This window comes from Rhipicephalus microplus, chromosome 6 (genome assembly GCF_043290135.1).
Source record: "Rhipicephalus microplus isolate Deutch F79 chromosome 6, USDA_Rmic, whole genome shotgun sequence".
Taxonomy (NCBI): Eukaryota; Metazoa; Arthropoda; class Arachnida; order Ixodida; family Ixodidae; genus Rhipicephalus; species Rhipicephalus microplus.
This window is the reverse complement of record NC_134705.1, coordinates 102,830,248-102,849,966: the sequence shown is the minus strand read 5'-3', so window position 1 is coordinate 102,849,966 and position 19,719 is coordinate 102,830,248. Positions and strand designations below refer to the sequence as shown.

General features: G+C 45.3%; 1 protein-coding gene across 4 annotated transcripts in view; it reads right to left on the bottom strand.

Annotated features, from left to right (window-relative positions):
* The window catches only part of LOC142765401 (uncharacterized), a 101,399-nt gene extending 82,194 nt beyond the window's left edge, over positions 1-19,205 (bottom strand). For all 4 annotated transcript variants that reach the window (XM_075866305.1, XM_075866307.1, XM_075866306.1 and 1 more), the window contains exons 1-2: positions 19,054-19,205; positions 13,504-13,524 (exon numbers count right to left, since the gene is read on the bottom strand). In XM_075866305.1, coding sequence (XP_075722420.1) covers positions 13,504-13,524; positions 19,054-19,143 — 111 coding nt within the window. In that variant the 5' untranslated portion in view covers positions 19,144-19,205. The remainder of the gene's footprint in view (positions 1-13,503; positions 13,525-19,053) is intronic.
* Positions 19,206-19,719: the final 514 nt, after the last annotated feature.

Genomic DNA, 19,719 nt, shown 5'->3' with positions numbered 1-19,719 from the left:
TCCTCTGAAGAGAGGCAAAGTGAAAATGGTAATATTAAATATATATAGCCCTCCCAAAGATAAACACGAGGACTTTGGTGCACTGCCTAAAGATGTCGTTGGCATTGCAGGGGCGAGAGATCGACTTGTGGTATTGGGCGACTTTAACGCATTCAGCACCACCAGGGGTTATTCGAGAGATTCTCCTAAGGGAACGCGTCTCCAACACGCCGTATCCAAACTATGATTGAGCTTAATTGCTCTACCCGCAACACCTACGAGGCTGGGTAACAGCGTAAGTCGAGACACGTTCCCAGATCTGACATTCACACGTAATATTACCGACCCTAACTGGACAAACCTAAAAGAGAACTTCGGCAGCGATCACTACATCATCAGCATTTCCCTGTCAACTCCAAAACTACGTAGGGTCATAGGAGACGTGGTGATCACTGACTGGGAAAGGTACAGACGACGCAATCCCCCACACGACTCTGTACCGGAGTCGATTGGGGAATGGTCAGAGTACATATTCTCAGTTCACAAACAAACATCTAAACGTATCGCAAGAACAGCAGAGACTCCTGCAGTCGACAGGCACCTACCTGATCCACCTGTGGGAGAGCAGGCGGCATATGCTGCAAAGGTGGAAAAACTAGCGACTCAATCGGAACCTTCTCCGCAGAATCGCTGCTTAAGGAGAGGAGGCAAATCAATACACTAACAAAATTGCAACTGAGGGATGGATCCAGTTCTGCAGTTCACTACAGGACACTCTGAGCACTGCAAAAACTTGGGCCATCCTAAGGAACACGCTTGACCCAGAAAAATCAAAATCGGCCACGAACAGAACACTACAATGAACAATGCATGATTTTCCGGGCAAAGAACAGAAGTTAATACAAGCACTTAAGGACAGATAGATAGGAGAGAATATCAATAGCTGCAGTATTGAAATGCACTAAACTGGTGCGAAAAACGAGCGACTAGACGCCCCAATCACCAAGAAAGATTCCTTTGCGGCTGCCCAAGACCCCAAGAGAAATTCTGCCCCTGGGTCAGATCAAATCACAAATGCAATGATAAGGAACCTCAGCGATAAAGTTATAGAGGCACTGACAAACCATTTTAATGACAACTATTGGTTCAAAGGGAAGATACCCAAGGAATGGAAAGTAGCCAAAATTATTACGATACCGAAACCCGGGAAGAAGCCATCCCTGCAGGCACTCAAGCCCATATCTTTGACGTCATGCATGGGAAAGCTTTTCGAAAGGGTTATTCATAATCGGCTCCAAAACTTTATAGAATACAACGGCCTTTTTCCAGCCACAAAGCTGGGTTTCCGCAATGGCCTCTCCACACCAGACGCATTTCTCCTATTACAAGAGGAAGTTTTGAGCTATATACCTACAGGAGGAGAACATCTAATACTAGCCCTTGATTTAAAAGGAGCATTCGACAATATCTCGCATAAAGCCATCCTAACTGAATTAAACAACTTCGGATGTGGGACAAACACCTACAATTACATCAAGGCATTCCTCACACAAAGGCAGGCTTCGATAAGCGTAGCGCAAGTCACGTCAGACGCTTTTGAGATGCCAAACAAAGGTACCCCTCAAGGAGCAATCCTCTCTCCCCTGCTCTTTAATATCGCCATGTTTGCACTCACGCGAGCTCTGGATGAAGTTCCGCAGTTAAAATACACTCTCTATGCGGATGATATCACCCTATGGGCAACGCGCGGATCTCTGGCTAACAAAGAGCAGACACTTCAAGAGGCTGCAACAGCAGTTGAAAACTTTGAGAAGGCAAGCGGGCTCAGCTGTGCCCCAGAAAAATCTGAAATTATGAGGGTACATGGAAAAAGATACAAAAGTAACGGAAGCATCGACATACACATTGAAGGTGTCAAAGTACGTGAGGTGACTGTCGCACGTATTCTGGGTTACTGGGTTCAAAGTAATGGACGAGCGAACCATACAATAAACATAATAAAATCAGGCACGAAACAAGTTTCACGAATGATTCATAGAATAACATACCACAAACAGGGAATGAAGGAAGGAGACACAATTAGATTAGTACAGGCACTTGTACTGTGTAAGGTTACGTATAGTCTACCTTTCCACGTGTTAAACAAATCAGAAGAAACCATCGAGTCTATATTAAGGGGCACCTACAAAGTGGCCATCGGGCTACCGGTAAGCACACCAACCCAAAAGCTTTTGGACCTCGGTATATATAATACATACCCTGAGCTAAAGACAGCGGTACTGACTGCGCAGAGAAACCATCTAAGTCAAACGAAAGCGGGGAGAGAGATACTTGCTAGGGTGGGCTTCCCGCCATACCCCCAGAACCTGGACGAGGTTCTTGTAGAAATCCCGGATCCCGTCCGCAGCAATGTCTCGATCTCACCGCTGCCCAAGAACATGGACGTAAAAACAAACAGGGAGCGCCGAGAGGAGAGAGTGCGATGGCTCCGAAAAACAATAAAAAACAAATCAAATGTTTTGTATGTGGACCCTTCGAGGTACAGTTTTAAACGGCCAGTTGCATCAGTACTTAGCAACGACAACGGCATGGTGACATGTGCATCGCTGTACACGTCCTTGATCGCCAAGGCGAAATGCTTTGCCATTGTCCTTGCAATCAAAGCGCAGAAACAGAGAGATGAGCCGCTGAGAACTATCATTTCCGACTCGCAGGAAGCGTGCTGTTTCTTCTTAAGAGGCCGCCTTCCGATAAAAATAAGCAAATTCTTAGGCGGGAGATTTGATAGAACAAATACAGGCTGATCTGGTGTCCAGGACACGCAGGCTTGGAGGGGAACGAAAGTGCCGACACTTGTGCTCGAGGGCTCACGAACCAAGCAGAGCTTCGACAGCACATTCGATCCTTTGAAACACTCCAGCAGGAAGCTATTGAGGAGGATAGTGACCCATCCAGAGTGGCCCCTCGCGAAATTCTTGCTAACCAGCGAGGCATGCGACAAAAGTACAGCGCCCCCCACAAATCATTAGAAGGGGAGGACGCAACTGACCTCCGCTGAATTCACACAGGAGTCTTACCCAATCTTCAAAGATTACACAAAATTTTCCCATCGCTGTATAGGCATGCGTGTCCGTGGTGTGGCGGCTCGCCATCGCTCTACCACATTTCATGGGGATGCCTAAAACGACCACCAAATTTAGATAACTTTTTAGCTCATTACAAGCTTCGTAATACTTTGGAGCAATGGGAGGCACAGCTCGCCAGCTCTGACCCATAGGTGCAGCTTGCCCTTCTGCGTCACGTCAGGCAGGTGGCGGCAGCCAGTGGAGCCCTGGACTTAGGGCCCCACCCATCAAGCTCATGACCCCTGTCCCACACCCTTGCAAATAATGTTTTCCTTCCTTTCCTTCCATCTTTCACCCGTAACATTATTGGTGGAGAGTGCTGGGTAAGGCCTTAGAGCCCCGGACAAGTACGGCGGAAGACACACCCCTGAAGCTTTGCCGGAGCCGCAGACTCGCAGGACTTCCGCTGCAACCAGTCATCATGACCCTGACGGCGAAATCCAACCAGCTGCAATTAACACCTATGGACACCTTTACAGGGAACCGCGCCCTTTCTCTGGGAAACCTCGAGAGGACGTCTATCAATGTCTCAAGCACTATCGGCGGGTGAGTCTGTATAACCATTGGGACACCACCGGCCAGCTCAACTACGTACCACTTTTTCTTGAGGGAACCACGTTGATGTGGTACGAGAATATGGAGGAGAATTTGACTACGTGAGCAAATTTTGTGGGTAAAATCAAGAAGTGTTTTGAGATCCGAGCACGATAAAGAAGCGTGCTGAGCAGACCCTGAGCCAACGTGCTCAAGTCTCTGGGGAGACATGCACGATGCATATTGAAGAAGTTTTCAAGCTTTGCAAGAGTGTGGGCCAACTAATGACTGATGAGGATAAGGTCGGGCCTCTCCTTAAGGGTATTGCAAAAAATATCTGTCACTACCTTATAGGAAAGGATGACTTGTAGTCAGCCAATGACATCATCCGACATTGCCTAATATTTGAGGCCCTTAAAGCTCGGCAAGTTTCGGCAAAGCTTGGTAGACTCCCTAACGTCACAAAAGTCGCAAGCATCGACCTAGTCCCTCCACTGAGCGATCTGCCGCCAACAATACGAGAAATAGTGCGCGAAGAACTTCGCGAAGAAATAGTGCGCGAAGAAATAGTGCGCGAAGAATCGGTGGGACGCTGCTGCACCGTCGATAGCACATGGCCACGGTTTTTATACGCCATGCGGCCCCCCGCCTGAATACATCAACGCCGTGGGTTTCGTCATCTCAAGGACGCCGGTAAAGTTGCGTCGTTATGCCTATATGTCTGAGTCGCGAAACAACCCCGTGCAAAGGTCAGCCCCCGATAGGGCAGCATGCAAGATTATCCCGCTAACCATCTTCAGCAACGAGTGGGGCGTGAAGCACCGGTGTGCTTTTACTGCGGCGTTCGTGGACATATAGCCCGCTTCTGCTCAGAGCGGCATCGGTCACCTCTAGCGCAGTATCAACGACTCCCGGCATTCTCACAGCGCACAAGCACTCAGACAGACTATCGCTGGCCACCCAACGGCTACAACCAAACCGACTTCCAAAAGACCTTCCGCAGTGATTCGCCCACTTCTGTGGGGAGTTTGACGCCACCAGCCTCCTCCCGCCAGCATCGGTCACAGTCACCAGGTCGTCACTTCTCCTTCGCCGGGAAACTAGACGCCGCTGCCGATGGAGGTGAGGTCGCCGGACATTTTTCACTGCGAACAGATATGCCTCCGCCAGTTTCCATGCTACAAAATAGGGTCAGATATGCCTCCGCCAGTTTCCATGCTACAAAATAGGGTCAGTGTTCTTATAGGTGGTGTCACCAGTCCGCGTTAGTCGACACAGGAGCAACTGTTTCCGTCATGAGCAGAAATTCTAAGACTTGTCTTGGAAAGAAAGTGTTGTTCTCTTGGGGAAGCCGGACAACGTTTCGTGCAGTGAGTGGAAAACTCTTGCGCCCAGTGGGAGTTTGTACTACAACTGTTAGTTTCGGCGCTAAATTGTCTAAGGCAGATTTTGCAGTTCTTATTTCTACTCATGACGTTATCCTGGGGATACACTTTCTGAAAGAATGTGAAGCCACTGTGGATTGCGTAGCTAGTGAAGTTTTACTGTCTCGTTTTTGTGAAGAGCCCACGCGTTGCCAAAGACTATCGCAGTCGTTGATGACATAGTTTTACCGGCCCAATCGATAGTTCAAGTGCCTGTGGCTGTTTGTGGTATCACAGAAGATAACGTTGACGTTATAGTTTACCCAATCCAGCTGAACTGTTCGAAGAAGGATGTGGTTGTGCCACACTGCGTGATTTCCGCAAGTAGTGGCAAAGTTTTGGTAGGAGTGGTCGACTCCTCTATCGAGCCAATTGTACTGCCTGGTGGATTGAGGCTGGCTGTGTTTGAGTACGACGTCAGGAGCAACGTCAACATTGCTATCTTAAGTAACGGCATGAAAATGGAAAATGCGCCTGATGTGGCTTGTCCTAGTGATGACACAGTAATGGATATGGTGAATAAGTCGCTATTGCGAGAAAAGAGACAAGCGTTAGTTCGGATCCTCTCCAACCAAGCATCCGTTTTTGATTTCGCACCCAACAGGCGTAGAATTTCTGCCCTACCTTCACGCACTCATCATGTGATTGATACTGATTCCGCCCATCTCATTCGTCTGAGACCTTACAGAGTATCTCTGTCGGAGCGCAAAGTTATTGCTGAGCAGGTGGAAGAAATTCTGTCTTAGAAAGTTATACAAGAGTCGTTTGGCCCCTGGTAAGCACCAGTTATACTTGAAAAAAAGAAGAATGGGTCTTGAAGATTCTGTGTAGATTACCGGCGGCTCAACTCAGTTACAAAAAAGACGTATATCCACTGCCCCGCACCAACGACGTTATCGATTGTTTTCACTCTGCTTCGTACTTTTCTTCCGTAGATTTAACATCGGGTATTGGCAAATCTCTATGCACTCTGCCGATAAAGAAAAGAAACAGCTTTTATAACTCCAGATTGTTTATTTGAATTTAGCGTCATGCTATTTGGTCTATGTAACGCTCCAGCTACGTTTGAGCGCTTTATAGACACAGGTCTCCATGGCTTCAAAAGGGAAGTATGTCTCTCCTATCTTGATGACGTAATATTTGGCAGCACGTTTGAAGAACACAGTCGTCCAGTTGATGTCGTTCTCACGTGCCTTGAGAAAGCAGCACTTACCTTGAATTTAAAATGTGCCATTTTGGCGATTGTGAAACTATAGTTCTTGGCCATCTCGTAGACACGGCGTTCGATTTGATACGCACAAAATCACCGCGGTGAGCACTTTCCCTCAACTGCGCTTACTACGAGAACTCCGAAGCTTCCTGAGCCTGTATTCGTATTTCCGGCGCTTTGTTTCTAGCTTTGCCGATGTGGCTGAGCCTCTTACTCATCTGCTCAACAAAGACGTACGCTTCAAGTGGACCAAAAAGTGCGAGTCATCAATTTCGCAGCTGAAGGTTCTATTCACTTCTTGGCCTATTCTAGGTCATTTTGACGCATCAGCCCCAACTGAAATTCACAGTGACGCAAGTGGAATCGGTATCGGCTCAGTGTTAGTTCAGCGTCATGGCGCCTCCGAACATCTCATTGCCTACGTGAGCCGTTCTTTGAGTAAAGCTTAGCGCAATTACACTGCTACAGAGCAAGAATGTCTGGCAGCTGTCTTTGCTGTGCGCAAGTTTCGCCCGTACATCTATGGCCACCGATTCTCCATCGTCCCAGACCGCAACTCACTTTGTTGGCTCACTGGTCTACGAGATCCAACTGGTCGTCTTGCACGATGGGCGCTCCGTTTGCAAGAATATGACTTTGTTGTTTGCTTCAAAGTGGCCGTCGTCACGCGGACGCTGACTGCCTATCTCGACTTCCCCTTCTAAAGACTGAATGCGACGCTGACAATTTAGACGACTGTCCGGCCGCGATTGACTCACGTTTTCCAGATTTGGAAGCGTTCCGTAGAAAACAACGTCAAGACCGTAGTTTGGCCCCATTTTTCTCATCTGCCGTCGATAAGCCGCATCATAGCCAAATCATCATGCAGGATGGCATTCTTTACAAGCGAAATTTCGCTGCAAAGAGGGCCCGCCTACTTTTGGTTGTCCCCAAATCATTGCGGCCCAATGTGCTGCAAGCTATGCACGACGATCCAACAACTTGGCATAAGGGGTTCACCAAGACCTATCACCGCACACTGAAACGTTTCTACTGGTCCCGCATGCGTAAAGCTACAGCTAAATACGGGACCAGCTGTGAGCATTGTCAACGGTAGAAAAGTCTAACAAGTGCACCGCCACAATTTCTCCATCCCATACCACCATTATGTTTTCCCTTTGAGTTCATCGGTATTGACTTAGGCCCTTTTCCGCGATCTATCACTGGGAACCGCTGGAGTGAGGTGGTCTGTGTAGACCACCTCACTCGGTATGCTGAAAACGCAGCGATCTCTGCCGCAACATCCGATCCTGTTTGTGACTTTCTGCTACGCTACATCATCCTCCAGCATGGGTCTCCTCGTGCCATCGTGAGCGACAGTAGCCGATAGTTTGTAGCCGACGTCGTGGAAGAGCTGATTAGCCGGTCGGCTTCCCAGCTTCGTCACGCCACTTCATACCATCCACAGACCAACGGTTTGACTGAGCGCGTCAACAGGACCCTCATTAACATGCTGGCTATGTACGTTGATTCCAAGCATAAAAACTGGGACGAAGTTTTACCGTTTACGCCCTAAGCCTACAAAACCGTGCTACAAGAGACCACCGGCTTTAGCCCGTTTTACCTTCTCTACATCCGGGAGCCACGTACTACCCTCGACACAGTTCTCCCGTTTTCAGAGCAAGAAAACTCATTCCTTGCAGAGACACTCTGTCGCGCAGAGGAGGCACGGCGAATCGCGCGTCTCCGAACTTTCGCAGCCCAAGACCGTTCAAAGGCTCACTATGATAAGCGACATCGAAACGTGTCGTACAGCGAAGGTTATATGGTGTGGCTGTGGACTCCGAATCGCAAGAGTGGTTTGTATCAAAAGTTTCTGGCCCGCTATACAGGTCCCTTCGTCGTTTTGTCATGCCTTAGTGACGTTACGTACGTGATATCACGCCTCAAATCTTCTGGCTATCACTCCGGGAAAACTGACGTCGTACATGTCGCCAGGTTGAAACCATACCACGCGCGACACTACCTCACCCAGTGGGCATCGTCTGCAATGGGGAAAGGATACGGGACTTTCGTTAAAGTGGGGTAGCGGAAAAAGAAGTGAATGTGTTCTATGCTAGGCCTGACTGCTGCAACCATCTATCATTCCGCCTGTACAATAAACATCTCTCACCCGTAACAATATTATAGGTACGACAGAAAGTGAGCGTGATCACGCCACCTGATACCTCTGAGTGGACCACTAGCTACACCCTCATGGTGCTATACGAACTTACGATGTACACACTACCGTGTGAACCCAACATGTACGCGTAAGCGTACTTCATTTGAGCCCTTTGGAGTATTTGTAACATACGTTGCACTGAAAATGAGTAAAAAACAAAAACATAAGCCACAAGGCAGAAGGCAACTTGCATGTGCATCACACGCGCCATACAGCGCTCGTTCTGCGATAGTGCTGAGCGTAGCTCTGTCTAATTTATCACCTATCTTTCAAGGTGCAAAATTGCAGTAGGCATTTTTCTTTTCAATGCGAAGAATTTCTTAACTTCGCTGACTTTGAGCGTATCTATCTATCTATCTATCTATCTATCTATCTATCTATCTATCTATCTATCTATCTATCTATCTATCTATCTATTCATCTATCTATCCATCTATCTATCTATCTATCTATCTATCTATCTATCTATTTAGCTATCTGTCTGTCTGTCTGCCTGTTTGTTGGTCTGTCTCTTTGTCTTTCGGTCTGTCTGTCTGGCCGCCTACGAGCTTTCCTAGCCATCTAGATAAGAATTTCAGTACCAGCTTTGGTATGGCATAAATGATGGTATGGCGAGTATAACTGACCATTCATAACATGACAATCATAAAATGTATGTCATGATTGTCATAATTTATATTTTATGGTATTACTGCTCTTGCGGTAGTTTGTTCTCATGGTACTTTGCTAAAATGCTATGGTACGACATGACTGCATAGCCAACGTAAGTGACAGACCCTAAGCTAACACCATGACATGCATGTCATGATTCTCATGTTATGAGTAGTCATGACTACAGCTACCCTCATGGTGCGCGTGCAGTACTTTCACTAGCTTCACATATGCCAAATTTGGTATTACAAGACGTGAATGGATGACGAAGGTACATGACCGGTGCAAACGTTGTAATCATCAGAAGCATGTCATTTAAGAACGAAACATCATGCCACGCTCATGATACGCTTGCGTCCATTTTGCTAGCTTCACATGTACTAAATCTGGTATCATGTGACGTGAATAGATGACAAAGGTAAATGAAACGTCCAAACAAGATAATCATGATACGCGTATCATGTGAACCATTAATACATGCTACGCCCCCCTATCAGAAAAACTACCATGATTGATACTGAAAAGCATGGTGGGCCTACTGGAAATAATAGTGCATATAGTGGGAATTATGATGGATAAAGCGGGACGTAGTGGAAATACAGGGGATATGCCTGGACATACTGGGTGGCATAGTGTACAGAAGATTTGTAAAGTGGAAAGGATGATGTGAAGTAACGGCTAGATAGTGGGCAATGAGGGAAGCTCTGCCCACCATTACAATAATGCTGGTAAGCACAAAGCAGGTGGCGGTGGTGTTTATTATGGTGAGCCACATGGTGTACCAAGCTGAGAAGCTCTTCCCACTATTGCGACAATGCTGGAAAGCACTAAGCAGTTGATGGGTGGCGCTTATATGGCAGGCCACATTGTGTACCAAGCTTAGAAGCTCTTCCCATCATTGCGATAATGCTGGGAAGCAGCAAGCAGATGATAAGTGGGCTTATAATTGCGGGCAATATAATTAGCGAACCAAGCTGGGAACTATACACTGCATGTTCTACCACCATGATTTCCACCAAACGTTATGCCTATCGACCGAGCCCGTACAATTCTGTTACCCGCTCTTCTCGGTTTCACAATACACAATTTTGACGAGTATGAATGACGATACAGCGCATACATAGCACTATATACCCTAAATAAAACATTTTTTATTGTGTGCGGTGTCTGCGCAAGAAGCAACAAACATCGATGCGATGGGATTCCAGCACTTCCATAGAATTCTCTGGAAGTGCTGATTTGGAAGTGCTGTCTTTACCGACAGCCACTGGTCGCACTCGCAGGCACTTCTCTGGCTCTAATGCAAGGACACAGACTTGGCAATTTGTATGCTTGCTGAACCAATATGATCACATAATATTTCCGGCGCACTGCAGTCGTTTTGGTGAAGCCGTTATGTAATTGTTACTAACGATCGATAGAGCTACAGCAGTGCGCTGGCATGACTGCACTCTACGTAGCGTGAAAAGCATCCCAGTTATAAATCATTTAGGTAGGTATATCTATGGATTGAGCCTAGAGGCGACATAAAGTCTGCGCAGATGTCGCCTTTTGAATGAGCGAGAAACAGATATTAAACTTCTCAGACCCCGCCGGTAAACTGTACCTGCTCTATAGCCGATGTCGCCTTTTGGAACGAGCGAGAAACGAATAATAAACTTGGCAGACCCCTCCGGTAAGTATACCTGCTCCCCAGCCCGCTTCTTTTTTTTTCTTGTGGTTGTGAATTGTACAAAAACAAAGCGTTGGTGCCATTCTCACAATGAAAATCGTTACGGGGCGCAGTTCCTTGTGTTTCATAAATGGGCAAATTTTAAAAGCAGGTGCAGATCTCGTCTATGTCGTGTACGCGACAAACTAAACTGAATTGAACCGTCAATTAGTATGTGAACTAGCTACTGAACAAGTACGTGTCACCATGTTGGTATGGCGTTGTGGTTAGCGCCCTCGAATGATAAGCCGCAGGCTGCACGTTCGAATCTCCGTGGCAGCCTGTTTTTTACGGGTGTTTTTACATCGTTTTTATATACGATTCTTTCTTTTTTTGTGGCAACTTGTCACGGTGGTTCTGTTCTGACGCCATTTCGCACTCAAGCGTTGCCGGCAGTGCAGCATCTATCATACACTATGGTGGAAGTTTTGCAGCATTCACCCACTACACTAATCATCTATAATGGTAAGTGGTGGTTTACACCATGCCCACCAATATTTGTTTCTTCAACAGGTTCATATCGTGCTCGCGGGCGTCCCGCTAGATCTACATATATCAAATTCGGTATCAGGTGACGTGATTAGAGGACGAAGGTTAATGACACATCTGAACATGGTGATCATGGTATGTGTGTCATCTAAAACATAACTATATGCTACACTCGAAGCGTGTTCACGGTCGTTTCACTAGCTCCACATCTACAAATTATGATATCAGGTTACGTGAATAGATGACGAAGATAAAACACACGTGCAAACGTTATAATCAATGCATGGAAGCCATGTACGGCTAAATATACTGCCACCTCGTAACGTTGTGCTCATTTTAAGGTGACATGTATTACCTTCCTCATTCGTGCTTCGCTGCGGTACGTGGGATGTGCCAATTTTTTCTAATACAACAGATTTCAGGCCCTTTAAACGTTTGCCCTGAGTCATAATTCCAGGTGTACAACTTTTGGTCACAAGGCCTATACTCACTGCTTGAACTGTTTGCCGTGAATTGAGTGCTTCTTACAGTTGGTAGGAGCATGCCTAGCTCATTCTGTGTGCCTTCATTGTTCCGTTGCAGAAAGTTAGCAGATGCGCAAGCTTTCTATGCACCCTATATGCACAATGCTAGATATGAACGCACAAAGTGCACTATTGAGCATGTGTTTACAATTCAGAGTGTTGGTCGGTCTGAATGCTGACAAAGCTGTACGAAATTACAAAATGCTCAACACGTCCGAGAAAAGGTTTCTAAATCGGCCCCATAGAATGGATATGAGATAGCGCAGCATAAGTGAAGCACAAAAATATAGACGCACAAACTCACTCTCTTGCGTTTCAGAAACAGATCAGAGAGCGTGAGTCTTGTACTTCAGTTTTACAAACGCACACTCTGGCACATGTGTGTTTTGTGTTTTTCCGTGATATTGAGCTGCTGTCACGCGTTTGTGCTCCACCAAGTTAAGTTCCGTTAAGCCGGTTGGCATTGACATAGTTTTTCGTCTCTTTTAAAGAACTCCACACCAGGGGTTCTCAAGCGTGTTTGTGCCAGGGAGCACCCTGTAGCTACTAGAAGGGCCAAGATATCTTCCTTCTCACGGCGAGCAGTTTTTATTTTATTTTCAGAAAATTCAAGAGGGTGGGAATAACAACGGTCTTTTTTTTTCAAATCTTCCGACATTCCGCGCATGCTAGTGGCACTAATCTTCAAATAGTTATTAGTGCTTGATAGTAATATAAGGCGCCTGATATTTAGGCAACCACGTGTCCCAGTTTTCGGAGTCTGGTTGCCTATAAACTGCCGGCATGATTTATTGTGTGGCCCACGCGTTTCTGTTACGCACCAAGATGCGCCTATTGACGCTCGGGCGTTTAAAATGCAGGTTCGCCAGATCAATCACACCTCGGGATCGCGATCAAAGTGGCTTGGGTGGGTGAGGGCGAAACCAGAAAAATTTATCAGTTGCTCGCAAAATTTCGAGATAAGGTACTCTGAAATCCGTCTTGAGAACCCGTGCTCCACGCCACTCAAAACATAAAATTAGCAATGCGTCGTTGAAAAGAGTAAATGTGAGAAAAAGACTGTCGCACTTTCAAAATTACTTCTCGCACGGAGTTGGCCACGTTCATTTTTCAATTAGAAAATAAGAAAATGCGCATGCTTTGCAGTCTATAAGAAATTGCGAACAATATTAGGTTTTGCACCGGCAGATTTTCAAGCACACCTGCTATAATGTTTGTCTCTAAAGCTCCTTACAGTATAGCCAAACTACCTTGCACTGGTGTTTGTTAACCGACAAAAAAAAACCATCAAAAGTTTCTTGAAAAAGAGAAAAAAAAACAGCGTGGCCTCAGTCTTCTATATGCATTTTGTGCAGAAAAAGGCTACAGTTTTGGCCTTACACAATTTTTTGTATCATAAGTTTTCTGCACAGTAGCCTCGTTTGTCATGTGTCCTCCTTTTCTTTTTCTTACATTTGTACAAATATCTAACTTGAAACACAAAAAAAAACGCGCGTTAAATGAAGCATTGTGTTTAGTCTCGTGCTTAGTGTAATTTTTCTGCTCGTTATCAATAATCCGTTAAGTGGAAGCTCCTTTTATTATAAAGACTGACGTAGTTGACATGCATATGATGATAATATTGTTGTCTGAATGACAGTTTTGTGTACTTACTAGAGATGGCGGTGCTGGACGCTGAAAAGATCATAAAATGACACGGCAATCAATATTGTACACGAGCGCATGCTCTTAACTGTTGTTTCACTTTTACAAGCTTTTATGAAACAAGACAGTAATGCTTCTGAAGTAATCACTAATATGCAACAGCTACAATGTATGGGCAGGCTTCATCAAGCTGCTCAGTACATATGCTTGGACGGAATATTGTATAAGTGCTAATGCCGTAACTACTTTCTTGATATCCGACACTCTTAACATATATCCTTGTATAATAAAAATAATAAGCAATGCGAACGGTTACATAAAATATCTGCAACGCAACTTTTCTATATTAAAGCTGCTCCTTTACAAGAGTAAATTAAAGCAACCAAAAAAAGTGCTCAGGGGAACTAAAGACGAGGAGCACAAACATTGGTTTCGAACTGTCATTTACTGAAGCAACACGCAGATACACACGTGGCGCAGCTTATTCCAACAATATTCATTTTTGCACGAGACTTATGAAACTTCCGAAACCCATATGTAGAAAATCTACGCAGGCTCCAATTGTCGACATAAATTCGGTTATTTTTTTTCAGAACTGCTATGGTTTTGGCCCAGTGTGTCAGGCAGATGTTTGTGACTTGAATAACACATGACAAAAGAAGTCAGCGCTCGTATTCATGACTTTTTTTTCGTCAAGTGAGCCCTTTCAGTGCTGAAGTTTTAAAGTTGTAGAAGCATTTATTTAGAACCACTTCTATTTAGGACCTCAATGTATGAACCTCTACTTTTGAGCAAGCTGAAAATAACTCTGCATATATAATTCTTGGAAACTGGCACATAACTGCAATGATAGCCTGAATAAAATAATACTTATGGCTTCTATCGTGAACTACGTTTTCAGGTCTATGTATGTATTAAAAGTGCCTAAGTGGCTACCACTGCAGGTTTTTTTTGCCAAGGTTCCCTTGAACCAGCTCAGATGTTTGTCTCTACGCTTTCAAAAAATGCATTTTCTAAGTCGTATTCAAATTCGCTCTCTTGTATGGTGACGCCGGCAATATGTCATGGTTTGATAAGCCGTTGAGTCACTGAAGCTGGCGTCTTTTTGATATCAGTCTTTCCTGGCATAGCTTATCAGAAGCACCATGATTCGGCTTTACGTCTCATGAGAAATAGTCTAAGTTCTGCTACGCCAAGTGGTTCCCTATACTTGTACTTCCTTCTATACAAGGTTCTCTACCATCACAACATGTGCCTTAGCAGCCCTGCCCACTTTCTCACCGTGCATTCGCACTTGGCTTGCACGTTCTACGCCAGCTTCATAATGAACCTACAGCTGCTTAAGTGGAATCAGCCCGCACGTATAACCTCGTCTGGGGCCATTTTTTCTAGCCACGCTTCTGACGCTATGTCAAAAGTACATCGGCAGCTGCGATATTTCTGAACGTCACAAATGCCAACAACTCTACCAGCTCGCCTTCTTTGTCTTATTGAGATCCCTGCAAAACAATTACACTACATGGGGCTCAGTGTTCTCGGGCCAATACTTCTGCGTCTGGAAACAAGTGGATTGCTATAGCAACCGACTACCTGACACATTACGGGATTACCCGCGCTCTTCTAACCAGCTGCGCTACCATTGTCGCTGACTGTCTGCTGCACTCCTCTACAGCTCCTCACTGACCGAGGCCGATACTTATTATTCGCATGACCTTCAGTTTTACATTTTTTGTGTTCTATATGAACTACAAACTCACAACGGTATACCACGCACAAACTAATGAACTTAGATCCTAAACCACACTATCAGAGATAAGTTTTCTATTTACACACCATCACAACTGTGACCCAAGGATAGCCTACGTCACGTTCACTTATACCTCCTTCATGCATGATACTACTGGCTATTTCCCGTTCTATGTTCTGTATAGACGTGAGCCATCTCTGCCCTTTGAAAGACTTCTTCCCGCTGATCCAAGCTCATCTGTCACAAACGTTTGCGATGTCTTAGCACAAGCCGACTCAGTGTGACTGACCGCCCACAAACAGTTCATAGCATCTCAGCATCTCAGAGAGTTATGAACGATCGCAGCCACTGAAACATTTTGTATGTGCCCTCGCTAGAAGCACAAATATGTACCCCCATCATTTCCAAGAGCGCTCACAAAATAGAGTGGCACCAGCGGCGGTCCACTCTCAGCCCATGCTCTTGTTTGATAAAAAACCGGAAGAGAACCGTGCCTATATATAGCCCTGGGGCTTCGCAAGCTTCCTCTCTATTTCGCCGGGCATCTATCAAAGTGCTTCGATACTGCTACTTAGATTCTAACATGAACACTGAAGAACACATGGTAGGACAACGAATGGCTCGCAAGCGGCTCCAGCGCGGGCTCGCTGTCAACATTTCTGGCGAGAGGTCGCGAGACTGAATCGAGACACCAGAGCCGGGAGCAAGCACAAGCCAGCATCAACACCGAGGCGGCAACAGCGGAGAGGGCTCGCGCAGCCTGAAGCCGCATAGGCTTATCGACCCGTGTCACGTCTTTGTATAATGATGCTGCAGATGGTTGGATGATTTACGGTTGACTAGATTTATCCTCCTGTATGTGGTGTAATGAATAAGAACGTTTCAGATGCGAAGAATATTGTGCTCACGCGCAATCTGGTGTGCGGCGTTAAAATATTTACAGCGCATGCGCACACTTCCTTCTTTCTCCTGTCTTACGCTCCCTCCTTTGTATCCAGCTCCGCCGCGGTGGTCTAGTGGCTAAGGTATTCGGCTGCTGATCCGCAGGTCGCGGGATCAAATCCCAGCTGCAGCGGCTGAATTTCCGATGGAGGCGGAAGTGTTGTAGACCCGTGTGCTCAGATTTGGGTGCAGGTTAAAGAGCCCCAGGTGGTCAAAATTTCCGGAGCCCTCCACTACGGCGTCTCTCATAATAATAGCGTGCTTTTGGGACGTTAAACACCAGAAATCAATCAATCCTTTGTATCCAGGCAATGCTAATGCAGGCAATGTCTGCTTGCTCCCCCATGTTTCTCCTCTTGTCATCCCTCCCAGCACCATTTACACCACAATTACGCATGAGTGTCTCGCCTCTCTTTTCTCTCCTCACCTACACCTCCCCCCTCCGCCTACGTATACAGGTATGCTAGCGAGTTTCTCTATTGAAAAAAAAATTGCCCCATACTCCCAAAGAGGAGTGCGGCTGGGCGCAAGAGTTGGAAGTTAGCGTTCGTCTCCTTCTTGTTCTTTTGTCGTCATTATCTTCTCGCGCTATAAATATAGTCATGCCATACCAACTAACCCAAACCACTATACTTCCCCGAACGAAATCGCGAGGAAGTGCGAATGCATTTCTGGCACTGGTGGGTGCACTCATCGTTTTGCAGCTTCTCCTTCACTTCTTTTTCCCCGGCTGATGATGACGTTTAAGCTACTGAAGTGGCGTCACCTCACGCGAGAGGTGTAGTGCTCATGTTAGATTTTATTACACTTTTTACTAGGGGTACCGTAGCCGTCAGACTTTCGCCGTCCCGACTTCACGATCGCTTTGGAGGCGCCCAGCGCGCTTCTCCGCCCCTCTCACACTCCGCTACTCCACTCGCATTGCCTGGATGTGCCAGGGGAAAATTTCACCTGCGCGTTCTGGAACGATGAAAATTTTCAGTGTGCGCTTTAACTAACATTGGGTGGCGGGTATATGTGGCCAATCGAAGTATTTAGTCTCTCACTACCCATTAGCAGCCATTGGCATCTTTCAATAGAAAACACAGGTTCATCACTGCGTGCTGTCCGCTTTCCCAAGTTTCTGTCTTGCGTCACGCCGTGATGAGCACCAGTATCAAAGCCGCTACTAGTGTAAGCGTTAACACCATCTGCTTCGCAAGCAAGTGTGGTTAGATTTAGCGAGAGATGGCGTTATTTCTTCTATTTGTTAAAATTTATTATAATAATAACATAACTTAACGAATGTAAAATCTTACAATCTATAATTGGGTACTCCGCCTGAGTTGGTAAGAGCCATTTTAGAGACATCATCATGAAGGCTGAAGATCGTCATTGCCTCAGAGATTATCTACGCCTTCAAATATCAGTCATCCTGTGTTTTCTTAAAACATAAAACTTCTTTCTCACCCTGTACAATGATTTTATTATCGCTCTATAGCATTTTTACGCTGATTAAAATAGATTCCGAATTTTGCTATACTAGAAAAGTGGGTAATCCTCCCCGTCTGTCACAGATTGACGGAAGAAAAATTTAAAAAAAATGTCGGGGCAATCACACCTGTACCTCATTTTGCCGCCACAGCCGATCATTCAGTGTCACTCTAATACGTTTCAGGAGATGACATGAATCCCTTGAAACGTTACGTTGTTTTTATTAGGCTGAGGGTGAAATGTACCCTGCCACCAAATTGTGAGACACTCCCCCGAATCTACAATTGTGTATCTGCAATTACTGTGAGAAGCTACAAGGGCGATGGCGAGCTATTCAGTGTATGTTGTTCTGTACGCCCAAAAGGATAGCATATCCATCTGTATTTCTTAGTGAATACCAGTGGCCCTGTCTGCGAGCAACAATTTTTTCACCCCTGAGAGAAGTTCTTATATACACCCAAACTACAACTTCCGAGCAGCCTCAAAGACACTGCTCTTTCTCCCTCGTCTGAGCTGCTTTTCTTGCTGCTTCACAGCAGCGCTCCACAGATTTGTGAGGTTGGAATGTACCCACTGGATTGACAATTATATCCCGGGCCGAACTCTGTTTCCTACGTTTGTTAGGAATGCGCAGTATGCACGATGCAAAAGCATTCCCTTGGAACTGAAACCAAAAGTTATCGCCGCCACTTGGCAGACATGTTTTGTAGCGTTTACAATTTACCTTATTGGCAGTTCTATTTAAAACGAGCAACTACCGCAGAAGCAACATGCCATATTGGCAAACATCAAGTATTTGCAACTTTTACGTGTAAATACATGTAATTTTTGTTAATTAGGGTTTCTCATTGTGCATACTTCTAGAATGCGTTCAACTGATCTTTTAACACGTGAAAATAAGTTATTTTTAACCAAACATGTGGTATGCGCTTAAACAACACGCTAGAGCCTATTCTCAATCTATTTGTGCCAAGAAAATAAAGTACGTCCTGGCTGCGATTAAGTCAACGGATTTCAGAAAGGCCAGGCAAGGTTTGTATTACGGTTGCCGCAATTTGTTGTAGACTAAATGCAAAGCCAACCACAAACACCATTTGAACTACGTGTCGGCAAGTTCCGGCGTCTTCTCAGTTTTCCATTATGGTGTGCTTAATAAGTATAGAGTACCTATCGAACACAGTATGCGTTTTTTTTTTCAGATTGTGGCTTTATCATTACCAGCTATACATTGCACAGTTCCTTTCTTCTCAATAATAATGGAAACTTCAAAATAACAGTGGCTCTAACTAGCTCTAAGTTGTCACCCTCTCAGATATCCGTTCGCTCAAATATTCTTAGTATTCATGTTTTCACAGTAAATATATAAAGTTGTTCGACGACAACGAATGCCTACTTACTTTTCTTTTAGTACATGTTGATTGTTCTGCTAACAATGCCAGCCATAGTACTAAGAAGTAAAACACTAAATTGCCACATTTTGTTTTCATATCTTAAGTCGGAATGTTCTGCTTGCAGTGGCGTATTAAAACATGAGTTAGAAAACGTGCTATATATGATTAGCCAGCGCTACTAAAGAATTTATTGACACATGTGCGGCAGCTTTGAGGATAGCGTATTGAATTGCTGATGATTGAACTGATGATCATAGAAGTTCTTTTATTATTCAATTTGAGCTCATATCGGTTTCAGCGAACAACTATCTAAAAAAAGCCTGCCTCATGTCTTGACTCTTATTATTCTTGCGCACGTTTCTCTACCTTACGCGTTTTGTTGCTACGTGAAGGCAGCTGCGTTGCATATAACCTTATGCAGCACAAAATACTACAAAATGTTTTCACAAGTTGTTGAAATCTTTGTGCAAATACTTTCTAATACATCCAGCTTCAGAAATGATAACGTAATAATATTAGTATGAATAATTATGATGAAAATAGTGGCAGTGTTACCAAAAAGGTGATATGATTACGAGACAGGCCGCAGTGAAGGGTTCCGGAGATTTCTACATTCTGCTGCTCTTTAACGAACACTGACATCACACAGTACCCGGTGCTCCGCCATTTTGC